This window comes from Balaenoptera borealis (genome assembly GCF_965194805.1).
Source record: "Balaenoptera borealis genome assembly, chromosome: 19".
NCBI lineage: Eukaryota > Metazoa > Chordata > Mammalia > Artiodactyla > Balaenopteridae > Balaenoptera > Balaenoptera borealis.
The window spans coordinates 60,297,193-60,315,308 of NC_138878.1; the positions used below are offsets into that span (position 1 = coordinate 60,297,193).

The 18,116-nt window shown below is 50.8% G+C and overlaps 1 protein-coding gene across 2 annotated transcripts; it reads right to left on the reverse strand.

Moving 5' to 3' along the window:
* Positions 1–6,094: 6,094 nt before the first annotated feature.
* Positions 6,095–17,572, reverse strand: SLC1A5 (solute carrier family 1 member 5). 2 transcript variants are annotated; one of them, XM_082369745.1, is made up of 8 exons: positions 16,371–17,572; positions 14,006–14,048; positions 13,516–13,563; positions 12,143–12,309; positions 10,052–10,285; positions 9,077–9,271; positions 8,796–8,930; positions 6,095–6,949 (listed from the first exon to the last, which is right to left on the reverse strand). In XM_082369745.1, exons 1-8 carry the CDS (start codon positions 16,937–16,939, stop codon positions 6,715–6,717), a joined length of 1,626 nt encoding a protein of 541 aa, XP_082225871.1. In that variant the 5' UTR covers positions 16,940–17,572; the 3' UTR covers positions 6,095–6,714. The 2 variants fall into 2 exon arrangements, with proteins under 2 accessions (XP_082225871.1, XP_082225872.1); XM_082369746.1 differs by lacking the exon at positions 16,371–17,572 and adding an exon at positions 14,172–14,291.
* Positions 17,573–18,116: the final 544 nt, after the last annotated feature.

Below are 18,116 nucleotides of genomic sequence, written 5' to 3' on the forward strand. Positions count from 1 at the left end.
ACAACTACTGAGCCTGTGCGTCTGGAGCCTGTGCTCCGCAACAAGAGAGGCCGCGATAGTGAGAGGCCCGCGCACCGCGATGAAGAGTGGCCCCCGCTCGCCGCAACTGGAGAAAGCTCTCGCACAGAAACGAAGACCCAACACAGGCAAAAATAAATTAATTAATTAAATAATTTAAAAAATATATATATATTGTCTAATAGTTTTGTCTATTCAATATCTTTATTACCAACTAAGTAATGGGATGACAGAAAACCCATCACAACAACTAACTTGAACTAATTTATTGCAATACATATTATTGAATTTTACGATTTCTCACTTACTCTTATACTATTCACCAGCCAGAAGTATTTCAATATTTTAACAAGCAGCCCATCCATACTAGTGCAAACTATCGAAATTTTAGCCTTACTTGGAAAAACCTGGTTAAGAATTATCTGAGCCTAGAACCTAACTCTCCTTAGGCAAACACGAAGTCCTTTTTGAATGGTTTTCATAGGTTCTGACTTTTCCAGGAAGTGTAACTACCATGTAAGATGAGGGAAGCTTGTATCGTGTTTTGTTCGAAACTTGGCCAAGGATTGTCAACAATATCAGAAAACCACATTCCACCTGGTTCTTGGTAATTCAACACCTACACCGCATGTTTACAGCCATGTTAGGAGCTGCCTATGTTTCAGGTGTAAATGTTTGTCTCCCTCCTCGGGTTCTAGGAAGGTGGCCCCGCACATTTGCATATTGAAATGCATATTTTAAATTCCTATCCTTTTATTTCTCCTTTTTCTTACAGTTCGGGCAGTGGGATCATTTTTTGTGTGTGTGTGAAGTATTTGCTTTTGTTTTATTTTTATTTATTTTTATTTTTTATTGAAATATAGTTGATTTACAATGTTGTGTTAATTACTGCTGTACAGCAAAGTGATTCAGTTTTTTATATATATATATATATATATATATATATATATATATATATATATATATATATATATATATATACACTCTTTTCTTTTATATTCTTTTCCATTACGGTTTATCATAGGATATTGAATCTAGTGCTCTGTGCTGTACAGTAGGACCTTGTGTTTATTGGAATCATTTTTAATATCACGTGCCCGTGGGTTATATCATCCGTGAACTTCATTTCAGGAGAGCCAAGAGGACTTTCCCAGAGCTGACATTCAAGCCAGCACATGCACTGGTATGGCCATGCCTGTGGTTTAAACACAAAAGCATTAAATTATGGGTTATTAATCCATTGGTAAATGGTCACTGCCAAGAGTCCCCTACTATTACCCTCCTGGCTCTCCCTGGGGACCCCCTGGGTCGCCCCCTGACCCAGCAGCCCAGGGGTTAACACTAGGCACAGTGGGAGGAAAGAGGGTCCCAGGGACTGTGGAATGAGCCAACGCATTTACCAAGTAACAAATCTTCCGTGTATCGCCCCTGGACATTACAAAATATTTGCTCTGATAAGTGAATGGCACTCAAAGACATGTTTACAAATGCGCCTTTATGCACGTTAACTCAAACTGGAAACTGCCCAATGTCCGTGAACACATGAGACAAACTGTACATCCAGACAATGGAATACTCAGTGATTAAGACGGGCTTGGGGGGGGGCCACAGAGGGGAGGAATGAACTACAGATACATGTAAAAATATGACTAACTCTCAAAAGCATTATGCTGAGTCAAAGAAGCCAATGCAAAAAGCCATATACCATATGATTCCACTCATGTGAAATTCTAGAAGCGTCAAAACGAATCCTTAGGGACCAAAAGCAGATCAGTGGTGGCCTGGGCCTGGGAGGGGATGGTGGGAAAGACAACAAAGGAGCACGAGGAAGTTTGGGGGCGGGTAGGAATGCTGTGTGTTTTGATTGTGGTGGTGGTTTTTCAAGCGTGTATGTATCTGTCAAAACCCATCCCGTTGTCTGCTTTGACGGATGCAATTTATTGTATGTAAATTATACCTCAATAATGTTGACCCCCAAAAAGCAGATGGAGGAGAGGGGCCAAATGGTCTAGAAACATTGATCTGTCACTAGAAGACAAAGCTGAGTCATGTCGCTGCCTGCCCGCCGGACTGTCACTCTGAGCTTGAACCCGGGCCCAAGCCCAATCCAAGGCCAGCCCGAGCCCTTCCTCCCATGCCAGGCTCCTTGGGAAAAAGCAAGAGGGGTGTCCCAATAATAGGAGCGGGTGGGGCAGGGGAGAAAGGGGGAGAGAGATGGAGGCTAGGCTCCAGAGAGTGGCCCTCCAGGGCTTTTTTCTTCTGCTCTGATGTAACCTTCATCAGCGGCCTTTGGCTGAGGCGTAACAGAGCCATTGTCACCAGATGGTGACAGCTGGCAGTGCTTGCCCAAAGTCCCATAGCTGGTAGGTAGCAGAAGCGGGATCTGCACCAGGGTAACAGCCCCTTATAGCGACGAGGCTCTGTAGCTGGAGCCCAACTCATTCCTTCTGCAAATATTGAAGACCTACTATGTGCCAGGACCTCTGCTGTGCTCTGGACATACAGCTGTGAGCAGGACAAAGGTGGCTCCCTCCTGGAGTGCACATCCTAGTGGGGACAGGGTCTGGGAGTCACTTGAGGCCCTGTCAATACCGAGGAGGCTTGAGATGGTTCCAGTCTTTCTATATGGCCTAGATCAGCATTTTTTTTAAATATATATATATATATTTTTTTTTTTAATTTTTATTTATTTATTTATTTTATTTATGGCTGTGTTGGGTCTTCGTTTCTGTGCGAGGGCTTTCTCTAGTTGCGGCAACCGGGGACCACTCTTCATCGCAGTGCGCAGGCCTCCCATTATCGCGGCCTCTCTTGTTGCGGAGCACAGGCTCCAGACACGCAGGCTCAGTAGTTGTGGCTCACGGGCCCAGTTGCTCCGCGGCATGTGGGATCTTCCCAGACCAGGGCTCGAACCCGTGTCCCCTGCACTGGCAGGCAGACTCTCAACCACTGCGCCACCAGGGAAGCCCCTAGATCAGCATTTTAGGCAAACTAATGGCATGTGCTCAGCAGTTTTAAAAAATGGAATAGAGTGCTTGCTTTGGCAGCACATACACTAAAGTTGGAATGATACAGAGATTAGCTTGGCCCCTGCACAGGGATGACACGCAAATTCATGAAGCGTTCCATATTTTTCTAAAATATGACACAAATGAACCTATCTACGAAACACACTCACAAACATAGAGAACAGACTTGTGGTTACCAAGGGGGCAGGGGGCGTGGGAGAGATGGGTGGGAGTTTGGGATTAGCAGATGCAAACTGGTATGTATAGCATGGATAAACAAGGTCCTACTGTATAGCATGGGGAATTATGTTCAATATCCTGTGATAAACCATAATAGAAAAGAATATGAAAAAGAATGTATATATATATATGTGTGTGTGTGTGTGTGTGTGTGTGTAAATGAATCACTCTGCTGTACATCAGAAATTAACACAACATTGTAAATCAACTATACTTCAATTTAAAAAAATGGAATAGAAAAAATTTGGTAAGTGGGAATTCCCTGGCGGTCCAGTGGTTGGGACTCTGCACTTTCACTGCCATGGCCCGGGTTCAATCCCTGGTCGAGGAACTAAGATCCTGCAAGCTGCACAGCGTGGCCAAAATAAAAAAAATTTTTTTTAATTAAAAAAATTTTTAAGGAAATTTAAAAATGGGTAAGGGGCTTCCCTGGTGGCGCAGTGGTTGAGAATCTGCCTGCCAATGCAGGGGACACGGGTTCGAGCCCTGGTCTGGGACGATCCCACATGCCGCGGAGCAACTAGGCCCGTGAGCCACAATTACTGAGCCTGCGCGTCTGGAGCCTGTGCTCCGCAACAAGAGAGGCCGCGATAATGAGAGGCCCGCGCACCGCGATGAAGAGTGGCCCCCACTTGCCGCAACTAGAGAAAGCCCTCGCACAGAAACGAAGACCCAACACAGCCAAAAATAAATAAATAAATAATTTAAAAAAAAAAAGGGTAAGTACTGTTTGGTGGAACATGGCCCAGTTGTATGTACATATATTTTCTACATAGATTGTACATGCAAAATATTACATATGTAGGTGTGTATCTCTTTAAACAGGCATCCCTCATCATCTAAATCTCATCCATTCTCCTAAAAGCATGAAATAGAAAATTGGGCAGTAAACAGCTATTTCAAGTGAGGAAAATAATGCACTCCTAGCTCCATCCAAAAACCCCAACTGATTTCCCCAAATATCATTTAACACTGTTATTAAACACTTCTGTAACAACCCACTAAGGCTTCTGGCATAATAGAAATCATTGAAAACAATTACTTAATTTATTCAACACTTAATGAACTCATTAGTGGCTATGTTTGTGTGCAATACACAATTTTGCACAGAATCAGATATGAATGATATTTCCCTGCCACACAGCAATGATCAGGAGAAGTAACTAAATAAACCCAAAAAAGGTGCTAAAGCTGTAACATCTACAATTGGTGGTGCCTCCAGGCACCTGGCAGAAGTCTACATAGGGACCTAGGAAGGGGGAGAGAATATCAGTCACGAGTAACATGCTTCAACAATGCACAAGGGCTTCCCTGGTGGCGCAGTGGTTAAGAATCCGCCTGCCAATGCAGGGGACACGGGTTCGAGCCCTGGTCCGGGAAGATCCCACATGGCGCGGAGCAACTAAGCCCGTGCGCCACAACGACTGAGCCTGCGCTCTAGAGCCCGCAAGCCACAACTACTGAGCCTGCAAGCCACAACTACTGAAGCCGATGCGCCTAGAGCCCATGCTCCGCAACAAGAGAAGCCACTGCAGTGAGAAGCCCGCGCACCGCAACGAAGAGTAGCCCCCGCTCGACACAACTAGAGAAAGCCCGCGTGCAGCAACGAAGACCCAACGCAGCTAAAAATAAATAAATAAAATAAATTAATTAAAAATGGATTTCTATTTAAACAAACAAACAAACAAAAAACAATGCACAAGACAGGATCCTGTTAGAAGAGGTGAGTCTTGACTGGTGTCTTCCGCATCCGGGACTCAAATAGAACTGAAAACAGTTGCAGAACAGGTTTTTGATTCAAACAGCAAATTGGGGGTTTAAATAAAAAAAAAAAGAGCGAGTCATTATTGGGACTATTAGGATACTGAGAGTTATCAAGGGGTAACTGCATTCCTATGGAGGTGGTTATAGTCAGAAATGAATTTACCACAGGTGGTACAAAATTTTTAACTGGAAGCTCACATACCTAGGGTACATAATGCACACATCTTAAGTGTACTGGTTAGTTTATTCTTCCAAATGTTTACATCTGTGTAAGCATCAGTCATATCAAGATATAGGACGTTTGCTGTGTCATAGAAAGCTCCCTTGTGCCCTCTCCTGATCTATATATAGATCCTCGTAGGTCACCATTGTTCTGATTTCTCTCACCATAGACCAGTTTAGCCTGTTCTAGACCTTCATTTATAAATGGAATTATAAGGCATGTACTATTTCTGGTTCCTTTCACTCAAACTGTTATCTGTGAGATGCATCGTGTTGAGTATATCAATACTTTTTTTGCCCAGCAGGCTTCCATTGAATGATGATTGTACCAGCTAATCCAATTGATTTGTTTCTAAATTTTGGCAATTACAGAGAACAGCTATAACATTTGTGTACCAGCTTTCATGTGAATAGGAGCTTTCATTTCTCTTGGGTCAATACCCAGGAGCGGGACTCATGAGCCCCATGGTAAGTAGATATTTTAAAATACACTTTGATATTAAAGTGCCCAGTTTTTATAAGCAACTGCCCAGTGATTTTCCAAAGTGACTGGACCATTTTGCATTCCCACCAGCAATGCATGGGCTCTGTCCAGTTCCACGTTCTCATCAGCACTTGGTATTGCTTTTGTTTGTTGCCATGCCAATAAGTGTGTGCAGTGGTATCTCACTGTGGTTTCCAACAGTGTTGTGTGTGTATATGTATTTTTTTATTTTTTTGGCTGCGTGTTTTTTGATGAACAGATATTTTATTTCAATGAAGTCCAATTTATCATTTTGTTGTTGTTGTTTGTTGTTTTCTGTGTGGCTAGCACTTTTAGTCAAATTCTTGAAAACATCTGATTAGATATACTTGACAATTTTATTGCTGAAAAACATCCTCTGGAGTAACAGCAGTGTGTCCTCAGTCTCCCCTCAGGGTTCCCGGGAGTGTTTCTGTTACTGTGAAGGGAACAGAGGGCCTGGGGACAGGGTAGGATTGTACCGTGGAGAGTCACAGAAAACACACACACACACGCACACACACACACACACAGCTAGAGGTACAGCCACCAAAATAACCATCAAAGGAGCCAGCAACCTGTCAGAACATCCTTCTGTTCAAAGAGGGAAGAATTTCCCATGGTGCCCTGTGCCCTGAGACACGAGGCCATGCAGGCTCCCAGGATGGGGTGTGGAGGCCGCTACTTCTCCATCTTGCTGTTTCCTAGCCTTGGGTGGGGACAGGAGTTGAGGACTGGGGAGATTTGGGGACAGACAGTCACACACACACAAGCAAACGCATATACCCCAGCAGCGAGGCCTCCCAGATCTCATGGCTGGGAGGGAAGCTGAGGCCTGTGGCTCCCCGAGCGTGTGGGCGGGACTCTCCAAGAGGCCCTGTGTGTCCGTTCATCCATGCCGCATGATTCCAATGTCCAAAGCATCCCCCGCACTGGGGCAGGGAAGGTCCCTACTGGGATTTACATGACTGATTCCTTCTCACAGGTGTCAGCGTCCCCAGCAGGTCCTGGACAGCGTTTGAGGAGAGGGCTCCCTTCCTCGGTGAGGACCGGCTGCGCGGCCAAGGGCACCTCACTCTTCACCTGGATCAGCTCGGGCACTGAACTGTGGGACTCTGTGCGATCCACGTAACTTTGGAGGAGTCCTGCCCCAAAGGCGTCACCTTCCACGTTGAGGACAGTACAGGACCGGTCCCTGAAGGGGGAACAGTGAGGGGGAAGTGAGTGGGAGGGGAAGCGTCAGGGCCCAACTCTCTCCCCTTTCCCTGCCGGTTACATTCAAGTCCCCATCATGCCCTCCTTCCCAGAACCCTGTTCTACTCCTCTTAGGAGCTCATCCCTCCATCCTCCCAGGATCCCAAATATCCCTTCCTCTAGAACCTTAAAGATCTCTTCCTCTAGAACCCCAGAAGCCTCCTACCCACCTTCCTTCCCCTAGAATCCCAAGTGTCCCATCAGGCTTTCTCTGCCTTAGAACCCCAAAGATCTCCTCCATCCTCCCTGGATCCCCAAAGATCCTTCTTCCAATCAAATACAAGATTTGTTCCTTCTGGAACCTCAAAAAATCATGCCTCCCTTTCCTTGGGGCCCCAGAAGACCCATCAATGCCTCTTTCTTCTTCTGAAATACTAAGTTCTCCCTCAGGCCCTTCTCGTCCCTAGAATCCTCAGGATCTTTTTCCTTCCTCTTTATATACTTTTTGTGTGGGTGTGTGTGCCATTTAAAAAAATTGAGATACAATTCACATACCATAAAATTCACCCTTTAAAAGAATACAACCCAGTGCTTTTTAGTTTATTCAGAGTTGTGCAACAATCACCACTATTTAATTCCGGAATATTTTCATCACTCCAGAAAGAAACCCTCTTACCCATTAAGCAGTTATCCCCCATTTCCTCCCATCCCCCAGGCCTAGCAACCACTAATCTACTTTCTGTCTATAGATTTGCCTATTCTGAACAGTTCATATAAATGGAATCATATACAATGTGGTCCTTTTTGTCTGGCTTCTTTCACGTAGCATAATATTTTCAAGGGTCATATGTTGTAGTATGTATGTTTGTATCACTGCTTCATTCCATTTTATTGCTGAATAATATTCCATTGTGTGGACATATGACACTTTGTTTATCCATTCATCAATTGATAGGTATTTGGGTTGTTTCCACCTGTTCGCTATTAGGAATAGTGCTGCTATGGGGATTTCCCTGGTGGTCCAGTGGTTAAGACTCTGCCTTCCAATGCAGGGGACGCAGGTTCGATGCCTGGTCAGGGAACTAAGATCCCACATGCCTCGGGGCAACTAAGCCCATGTGCCGCAACTACTGAGCCTGTGCTCTAGAACCCATGCACCATTAGAGAGCCCGCGTGCCACAACTAAGACCTGACTCAGCCAAATAAGTAAATTAATTAATTTTTTTAAAAAGGTGTTGAATTAAAAAAAAAAAAGTGCTGCTGTGAACATTCATGTACAAGTTTTTGTGGACATGTTTTCAATTCTCTTGGGTTTAAACCTAGGAGTGGTATTGCTAAGACACATGGTAACTATTTAACTTTTGAAGCCAGACTGTCTTCTAATCTTTTACGCTCTTAACAGCTTAATCATGACAGCTAACAATTACGTAGCATTTTCTACTTACTGTTCTAAGTAGCTGTTCTAAGAAAGCTGCATGTATTAAGTCATCTAATCCTCCAGGAGAAACTATTCTCTCCATTTTACAGATGGAGAAACTGAGACACAGGGAGATTAAGTACTTGCCCAGGGTCATTATAGCTAGCAACAGTGGCTCTGGGAGCCTGGTCTAAGAGTCTGCTCTATTAACCACTGGGACATGCTACCTTTCTGGGGTTCCTCTTGGAACCCCAAAGATCCCTTTCTTCCCTCTGATTGGAATACTCAAGGTAAGGTCCCCTCCCCTTTCTGCTAGAACCCCTTCCTTCCTCTCTTCTGCTCAGAGGCTCTCAATGACCCTCTTGCTCATCCCCTTTCTCAGGAGTACCCCTGAGCCCCCTGAACCCCTGAACCCCCGAACCACACTCACACTAGCCAGTCCACAGCCAAGATCAAGGAGATGTCGTGAACCGGCAGGCTGACCGCCTCGAGGATGATGGCCAGAGTGAGGACACCTCCAGCGGGGATGCCCGCGGCGCCCACACTGGATGCTGTGGCGGTGACCCTGGGGGAGGAGAGGAGAGGTCAGGGAGAGGCCGCTCGGTAATGGGAGAAGCTGTGGGGGTGGGGCTGCTCCTCCCAGCTCGTGTCCATTCTCAAGGGAGGGGTCAGGTGCCTTGGGGGTCCTAGCCGCAGCCCCCCCGCACTCACAGGATAGTGATAATCTTCACGAAGTCCAAGGATCGCTGATTGAGCTGTGCAATAAACACTGCAGCCACACACTGGAAGAGCGCGGCACCGTCCATGTTGACAGTGGCACCGATGGGCAGAATGAAGCGGCTGATGTGCTTGGCCACGCCGTTCTTCTCCTCCACGCACTTCATCATCAGCGGCAGTGTGGCGGAGCTGCGAGGGACCGCAGATCTGAGTTAGCGCGAGCTCACCCGGCCAGCCCGACCGGGCCCCGCCCACCGCCCAAGCCACACCCCCTACCTCCCCTGACCATCCCCCGGACCAGGCCCCGCCCACACAGCACCTCATCTCAGGCGCAAGCTCTGCCCACCAGCCTAGACCTCTGCTTCCCACGACCCCGGGCCTCCACCCACACCCCTTAGCCCTCCCCGGCTCGCCATGCCCTTCTCTTCTCAGAGCCAGAAGGCACTAGGGATCCCACAGAATGGAAGCATTCCAAAATATAGGGAGTCTTGGACCCCTGGGAGATTACCAAGGGCTACTCCTTAAAATACACATAAAAATTCATAACTAAATTCTAGAATGTCTGAGCGCACACTGACTCACACCCCTTCCCCATCTCTACCAATAACAGACCTCGACTAAGAATTACTATACTCTTGGGGATGCTGTTATAGGGAGGGTTGGATCCTGAGGGGACAGGGCCAGCAGAGATGGACAAACTACTCAGGAGAGGTGGAAGGAGCTTTTAGAGGTTGGATCCAGGGTAAAGCACTAGAGTCCCCCAAGGCCAGGCCTTGGGGTGGGGAGGGGTTCTCAGGAAGGGAGGAATATATCTCCAAGGCAGTAGTTTCCTAACTGGGGGTGGGGGGGGCTTCCCTGTACCCAGATCCCATGTCCCTAGACAAAATTTCAGGGGTCTTTAGACATCTGATGCCTGCTCCAGGCCCCTTAAGCTTAAAAACCCTGCCCTGGTCTGCCCCAAGGTCACACCTGGAGGAGGTCCCGAAGGCAGTGGCCAGCGGTGTCATGATGCCCCACAGGAACCGGTAGGGGTTCTTGCGGGTGAAGAAGAAGTAGATGAGGGGCAGCACCAGGAGCCCATGGATGGCGTGGCCAAGCAGGCAGCACAGGATGTATTTGCCGAGACTGGCGAAGAGCATCCCCACGTCCTCCATCTCCACGATCTTGCCGGCCACCAGGAACAAGATGCCCACAGGGGCATACCTAATTACCCAGGAGACAGATTGCCACCTCTGACCATGTGCCCACCCAGGGCCAGGCACTGTGCTGGGCACATGGCCTGACCACATTTCTCAGCCTCCCTCAAAGTCAGGAAGCGCCCACAGCAATGTGGGCTGATGTTCGGGCACCTCCCCTGCCATCCTCCATTCTCTCCTCTTGAACATAGTGCCACTGGGAGATAAAAGAAGTTTGGGTGGTTCCATCGACCACTTGGAGTACAGTCACCCACCAGATTTGGACTTAACACATGACCAGGAAAGAAACACCCACCATGCATATCATTTATATTTTCTGGGTTTGTTTGTTACAGCAGCTAATATGACATAAACCAATACACTCTCTCACCATGAAAAATAAAAACCGTGGCTCATGTCTTAATGACAACTCCCAGGTATGAAGCATTTATGATGTGCCGAGCCCTTGAACGGGATTGAATCTTCACCACAACCCCACAAGGGAGCTCCTATTTTGAGTCTCTTGCCGCTATCATTGAATTAAAATCAAATAGGTCTGTAAAACGGGGGCCATAATGCTACCAACCTCATAGGAATCTTGGGAGGATGAAATGAGATGCCAGTTGAAATTAGCTGAAAGCTTTCTGTACACAATAAGTGAAGTCTATAGACTTCCACTGGGATTTATTATCACCCTCTCCTGGAGGGAAGATCCCAGGGGTTGCATATGTCTCCCAGCCAGGAGGGCTCCCAACATCACTTCCTTGATTGCCTGATCGCTATGGCTACTTGTCTCCAAACCCCTTCTCCTCTTTAGTTACAGAAGAAAAGCACCATTTCCCAGCCACCTGTGCACCTAGGTTTGGCCAAATGCCCAAGTTCTAGCCAGTGAGATGTGCCCAGAAATTATACAAGTACTTGACAAATATTAGCTAAGCTTGTTTACTGTAGGCACGCTATAGGTCAGGCACTGTCCCAAGAACTTTACACGTATTAACTCACTCGTGCCTGGTACTATCAACGCCGTTTTCCAGATGGGGAAACTGAGGCACGGCGGGATAAGTAACTTGTCGTAGGGCACACAGCTGGGAAGTAGTAGCGCCGGGATAGGAACTCAGGCTGCCCAGCTGCACAGCCTGCTCTTACCCACACACCAAGTGTTTCTATTAGTTCCACACAGCAGCTTCTTAGATGTCAGCTACCCTGGAATCAGGGTTGGGGTGGGGGGAGATTTGGTAAAAATGCAGCAGCCCTAACCCACCTCCTGATTTCTGACCTTCTGACCCAGGATGGGTCCTGAGAATCAGTGTGATACCATGTGGAGATGAGACAGGGGAGGTGGCAAGGGTGAAGCCGAAGGCCTCTGCACGTGTTTTTTTCCTTCATTATCTGAGGCCATTTAACAAAAGCTCATACATAATGGTGATAATCGTAGCTGACATTAACTGAATGCTCAGTAGGTGCTAGATGTTTAAAACACTTTCTAAGTGCTTTACTTACACCTCAGTCACTCATTTCATCTTCATTATAACCCTATAAAGCAGGCACTATTTTCCATTATTGATCCAAAGGCAAACATTTGATGACACTGAAATCTCGGAAACTGAGATGCGTTAGCCAGGCTGCGGCCACAGCTCGGTGGTCTTTTTATCACCTTCCAATAGGATCAAGAAGGTTCCAGGATCAGTCTTAGCTCTCACGGCATACAGCACTGTCCTCACCTTATAGACGAGGAAACTGAGGCACAGAGAGAGTAAGTCACTTGCCTGAAGTCACATAGCCAGGGAATAGTCGATGCTGGATTTGAATCTAGGCCGTCTGGTTCGAAGGAGCAGACAGAGGATTGCCCCACCCCGCCGCACCAGCCCCCTCTCCCACCACTTACCACATGATCCAGGAGACCAGCACCATGGTGGCATCGTTGAAGGAGTTGAAGAAGCGGATGAGCAGCTCTCCCTCAGGCCCCAGCTTCCGCAGGGCCACGCCAAAGACGATGGCAAACACCACCAGGCCCAGGATGTTCATACCCTCCACCTCACCCCCCACGGGCACCTTTGGGCAAGAACACATGGGGATGGGCGGGGCCATTCAGTCAACCTGCCCAGTGACTGAGGGCCTGTCCTGCGCACTGCTGGGACCCAGCAGAGACAAGACCATTCCCCAGGCCCCATCCTCCCAAGGCTCACAGTCCGGGTCCAGGGACCATCCAGAGTGGACAGGGCTGGGACGGGGGAACCCAGGGGAGTATGGGAACCAAGGAAGGTTGTGCTGCCAAGCTTGGAGGAGGGGAATCAGGGAGGGCTTCCTGGAGGAAGGGGCTAAGCCCTGGAGCGAACAAGGTAAAGGGAGGGGAGGGGTATTGTTACCTCTTCTAGAGAGAGGTAACAATATGCAACAACCTTGAAATGACTCTAACTTAGGCATTCAAAGAACAGAAAGGAATTCACTGTGGCTGGAGCAGAATGGGCCAGGCAGAGTCACAGGATGAGGCTGGGTGGGCGGATGGGCAGGGGCAGGACCTCACAGGGGCCCCGGGGACTATGGCGAGGAGCCTAGGCTTTCTTCGGAGGGCACTAGGGAATATGACAGGGCTTTAGGCAGGAGAGAGGCTGGGTCAGGTTTGCGCTTTGGAAAGAATACTCCAGCTGCCAGGCTGAAGGTGGGCGGGAGGGGGTGGGAAGGGAGGGGAAAAGAGGAGCCTGGACCTGAGTGTGGCTGTGGGGAGGGAGAAGAGAGGGCAAAATGGAGATTCCAGAAAGGCAGAAAAGACAGAAATTGGGGAGGGGCTTCGGAGAGCTTAAAACAGATTGCGCCCAAATGTTAGAAGACCCAGGCGACTTCCCTGGTGGTGCAGTGGTTCAGAATCGCCTGCCAGTGCAGGGGACACGGGTTCGAGCCCTGGTCCGGGAAGATCCCACGTGCTGCAGAGCAACTAAGCCCGTGCGCCACAACTACTGAGCCTGTGCTCTAGAGCCCGCGAGCCACAACTTCTGATCCCGCGTGCCACAACTACTGAAGTCCGCGCACCTAGAGCCCGTGCTCCGCAAGAAGAGAAGCCACCGCAATGAGAAGCCCGCGCACCGCAACAAAGAGTAGCCCCCGCTCGCCACAACTAGAGAGCACAGCAACGAAGACCCAACACAGCCAAAAATAAAAATAATAAATAAAAAAGAAGACCCAGAGGGCAGATGAGACCAGGGTAAGAACAAAATGGAAAAACCAAGGTGCAGGACCCCCCACCGCCTTCCCAGCTCTTACCTTCACCTGGGTTCCGTTGAACAATCTCTCCTTATAGGAGGTAGCGTACTGCAGGTGGGGTTGGAAAGAGTCAGCATCAATTGTCATCGAGGCTCCCCCACCCCGTCCTGGCACTGACAATACTCAAAGCCCGCCCTAAGCTTCCCTTAAACATGATCTCATTCCATCCCACCAGCAACCCTGCTGCAGTAGGACTATTCATACCCCCATTTTCCAGAGGTGGAAACTGAGGCTCAGAGAGGTAAAGGCACTTGCTCAGGGTCACACAGCTAGAATTAGAACCCAGAGGGGGCTCAGAACCCATATTCTCATGAGGGGCGTGGATGGGTTTCATTCAGAAATCACCCAGGAGCCCTGCAATATGGCCTGTAAATATGTGGGCACATGTGTTTTTCCAGGCACCACCCAAAATCAGGCACCAAGGGGCTGGATCTGGCTGTCTCCCTCCCTGCCCACCCCCCAACCCTGAGGAACACCCCAGAGCACTCACTGAGCGGAAGGCTGCGGACACCAGGTTGGAGGGGAAGATATTTCTGCAGAGATAAACATGGGGGGGGAGTATTAGATACCACAGGAGGAGGTCAGGGGGGCTGGGTTGGCCTCTTGGGGTGAGGGGAACCTTGGAGGCCCCATCTGTACCCAAATGTGGTCCTCACCCATGCCTCAGCCAGGTTCAGCCAGGCAGAGATGGACCTGGGCCTGCACATCTTTCCAGGGTGTGCAGAGTCTCAGCTGGAATCCTGGGGCCCAGGAGGCTGGTGTCCTAGCCCCGAGGGAATGTGGATTGAGGGTGAGGAATGCCAGCTTCCCAAGGCAGGCTGGGACAGGGTTACGGGGCCTGGCTCCACCCCACACTCAGCACCCTCAATACTCTGGCCATCTTGCATCAGCCACTTCCTCCTGGAGGCCTGGGAGGGCTGAGGAAAGGGCTGGCCCTGGGGGCTGGCTGGTGGGTTGCAGGCTGTGGGGAAGATCTGGGTGTGTTAGGGAAGAGGTGGTGAGAAAGTGACAAGGATTGACTGTGTTGTTGTGAATGCGCCTTTGTGTTTATGCAGTCACTCTTGTGTGAGGGTGTCTGGGTGTGACTAAGTGTGCAGCAGCGTGCATTAAACGCCACTGAGCATGTGAGGGAGTCGGACAGTGGCCCCGTGTGCCTCAGGGCAAGACAAAAATAACAGCCAAGGTGACTACGGGCGCTGTACTAAGTGCTTTATATAAATCAACTCATTTAATTCTCCTGACAGCCCTCAGGGCCGTGCACTATTATCCCCATTTCACAGAAAAGGAAGCTGAGGCACTGACAGGTGAAGAAACTTGCCGTTAGGAAGTGGCAAAACTGGGATTTGAAACCGGCCAGCTGGTGCCACAGTCCGAACCGCTCGGCAACCTCGGATCCTCCCTCTCACCAAAGACGTGGGTGCACAGCTGCTGGTGGTGGTTGGTAGTTTATCAGGTGTTGGTATCCGGTTGGGGGGCACAGGTTAGTGTTCAGATATGTGTGACCCTGTTGGTGTGTGGCCCTGTAGGCATGTATGTGAGTGTGTATGTGCTCTTGAGCTGTGTTTAGGCAGTGTTCCACATGTTGGTGTGGTCAGTGGCATCAGTGAGCGTCTGCGTGCCCGTGTTCAGTTGTGTCAGTGGCTTATAAAGTTGGGTGGCTCTGAGATGCTCCAGCTAAGTCCCCGAGTGGCTGGCCAAATGAGTTACATGGATTTGGGCACAACGGGGAAGCTTGCACACATAAACAAACTTCAAGTGGGTGTGCCCGTCTGCAGGTCGGCCCGTACCCACCCAGGCCAGCCAGGGCTGGGTCAGGACACAGCTAATCTCCCCCAGCCAGGAGGTGCCCACCCGCTCTAACTTCTGGACACCAAGCCTCCCCCCAATATCGGCCTGCACTGATGCCCCAAGAGACTGAGGGGAACCGTGTTCCGTGACTCATCATTTCCTTCCCCCACTTCCAGGAAGTCCCCAACCAACCTGGAGACACTGAATCAGCAGGCCTCAAAGGCAAGGCCATGTGGATCCAGCAGTCTGCCCTCCTTAAAAGGGGGGAGAGAGCCATTCTTGAGGGGAGGGGTGCAGAGGCCCAAAGGAAAAGAATCTGCCCCTTTTCTGGGCAGCCTAGTGCAAGGGGAGGGCAGCCGGGTACCAGACAGAGTAGGAAATGGGATGGAAAGTTTGTGGAGGTGGCAGGACTTACCTACCAGGAACATATAAAGGGGAAGTCAGGGTCCTGCCCAGCTGAACTGGGTGGGGAAAAGAGGCTGAAAAAAGGACCTGGCTTTGTCTGGGGGACACGTGGTGTGGGGAACCACGTGGGAAGAGGGCCTGGTGGGGGGTCATTCTGATCTCTTCAGGTCCTGCAGGGGCCCCTTACCCAGGGCTCCAAGAACTTTTATCCAGACACTGGACTTAAACCTTTACCCAGAAGCCCCATCCTGGGGCCCCTGGCCACCCAAAGATCCTCTTCCAAGTTCCCCTCGGGATCCTCCCCCCCTCACAGCAGAGACTCTCAACCCCACCAAGCATCACTTCTCCCTCTATAAGATTTCCACGCCCCTATCACCCTCCTGTGGGGTCCCGCTTATGTACGCAGGCCCCCATATTTAGAAATCTCCTCCAGGAGTCTGTTCTCACCCTCTGTACCCTGACCCTAAAGGGGCCAGAGCGCCCCCCAACTATCCCATCCCGTCTTCCTTGAGGCCCTGGGGATGTCCCGGACACGGAGGACCCAAAACCCCCCTTCCGTCCACGTGGCGACTCCCACCAACCCTAACACGCGTCCCCTCCCCACGAGGCTGAAGCACCCACCCCCTTCCCCCAACCCCTCCACCGGGAGGGCGGGGTCTGACCTCACAAGATCCAGGAACGAATCGAGCACCTCCTTGCTGGGGGCCTCTTCCACGGAGCCCATGGCCCCGACCGAGGCGTTGATGGCGGCGAAGGCGGCGCCCGGCTGCAGTGCGAGCGCCAAGCCCACGCCGAGCGCCGACGCTAGCACTGTAGTAACCAGGAAAAAGAGCAGCGCCCAGGCGCCCAGGCGGCCGAGCGCGCTCGGGTCCAGGCTGGCCGCGCCGCCGATCAGGCTGCACACCACCAGCGGCAAGATAATCATCTTTAGCAGGCGCAGCAGCAGCTCGCCCGGGAAGGCAAAGGCCTCCAGGCGCGCTGGGCCCAGCGCTAGCGCGCCGCCGGCCCCCGAGACCCCCAGCCCCAGAGCCACGCCCGCCACCACTGCCACCACTGTCAGCAGCACCAGCAGGTTGGCGCGAAGGCAGCGGCGCACCCGGTCCCCGGAGCCGCAACAGCCGCCTTTCGCCGAGCCTGGGTCCTCTAGGGGGACCAACGCCGAGACACCGTTGGCGGTGGGCTCCGCCGCCGCGTACCCCTTGGGGTCTCCCTTAGGCGGATCGGCTACCATGATGAACGCCCCGGGGTTCCTCAGCGCCTGGAAGCTGGGAGCGCTCGGGGCTCCTTCCCAGGACGCTTTCGTTCCTTAAAACTTTGTTGAGTTAACAGAGCCTGGAGGCTGGAACTTTGGAGGGTTCCTTGGAGTTGTGAGTTCACAGCGCTTAAGTTCCTTGTCTCTTAGAAGCTGGAGTGTTTGAGATTCCCTAGGCTGGGCGCTGGGGCTCCTCTGCTCTTCGTTTGTGCCCGGCGCTGAAAGCTGGGAGGTGGGAGCACCTGGGTTTCTTTACCCTGGGGGTTAGGAAGACGGGAGTTTCTCAAGCTGGGACCTAGGGTCCTTGGCTCCGGAAGGCTGAAGGCGCCCAGGCGGCAGAGGTCTTCAAGAGGCTAGGTCCTGGTGGCGCAGATCCGGGAGGCGGGGACCTGGGGTGCCTGGGTCCTGGAAACGGAGAGCTGGGGAGCCTGAGTCTGGGGGCCGGAAGACGGAGCTCCGGGAAGAGGGGGGGCCAGGCTCTTGGGTCCAGGCGGGAAGATCCGGGCCCCTGGGTGCCGAAGGCGGCGGCCCGGGATCCCGGGAAGAATCAGCTGTTGGCCGAGACCGGACCTCCCGGGCGCGCCGCGTGGCTCTGAGACTGCTTGGCGGAAGCTGCCCGGATTAAGAACCCGGGGCGAGGCTTGAGAGAACGGGGACAAACCCACCGGTGCCGATTGGCTCGGTCGGCTTCAGGGCCCTCCAGGGCGGGGCTTTGGCTGGAGTAGGGCCAAGTCACCCCGATAGAAGGCAGAAAAACAATGGTTACATTCAGGGGCGGGGTCCGGGTGGGGTGGGGGTGGAGGGTCCGAAGGGGGCGGGGCGTTGGGAGGAGGCTTTTCCCTGCCGGAGGATAGGGTATTGGGTTGGGGGCCTATAAGCCACAAAAGTGCCTGGCGCGAGGGTCTCTAGAAAGTGCCAGGTGATCCGCGGGTCTGCAAGTCAATTTAGCCTGAAACTCCTCTTCCGCCCTAAATTCCGGTCTTTTGTCCCTTCTCGTCAATTCCTCGAATGTAAAATACAGATCCCTCACGTGATTGGTGTAAGAGTTAAATGAGATGGAGTGATTTATTTAATAATGTTAATAATTTTCAAAATAAAAGTTCTCAGTTCAGAGCCCCACACGTATCAATTAATGGCAGTTATTATATTGGATTGT

What these genes read in the sequence shown, in the direction of transcription:
- SLC1A5 (XM_082369745.1), bottom strand. Translation starts at nt 16,939, where the DNA reads ATGGTAGCCGATCCGCCTAAGGGAGACCCCAAGGGGTACGCGGCGGCG. An exon ending in TGTCCGCAGCCTTCCGCTCA is followed by an intron (nt 13,564 to 14,005) that starts GTGAGTGCTCTG and finishes CCCCACCTGCAG; the next exon opens with TACGCTACCTCCTATAAGGA. An exon ending in CTGGTCTCCTGGATCATGTG is followed by an intron (nt 10,286 to 12,142) that starts GTAAGTGGTGGG and finishes CTGGGTAATTAG; the next exon opens with GTATGCCCCTGTGGGCATCT.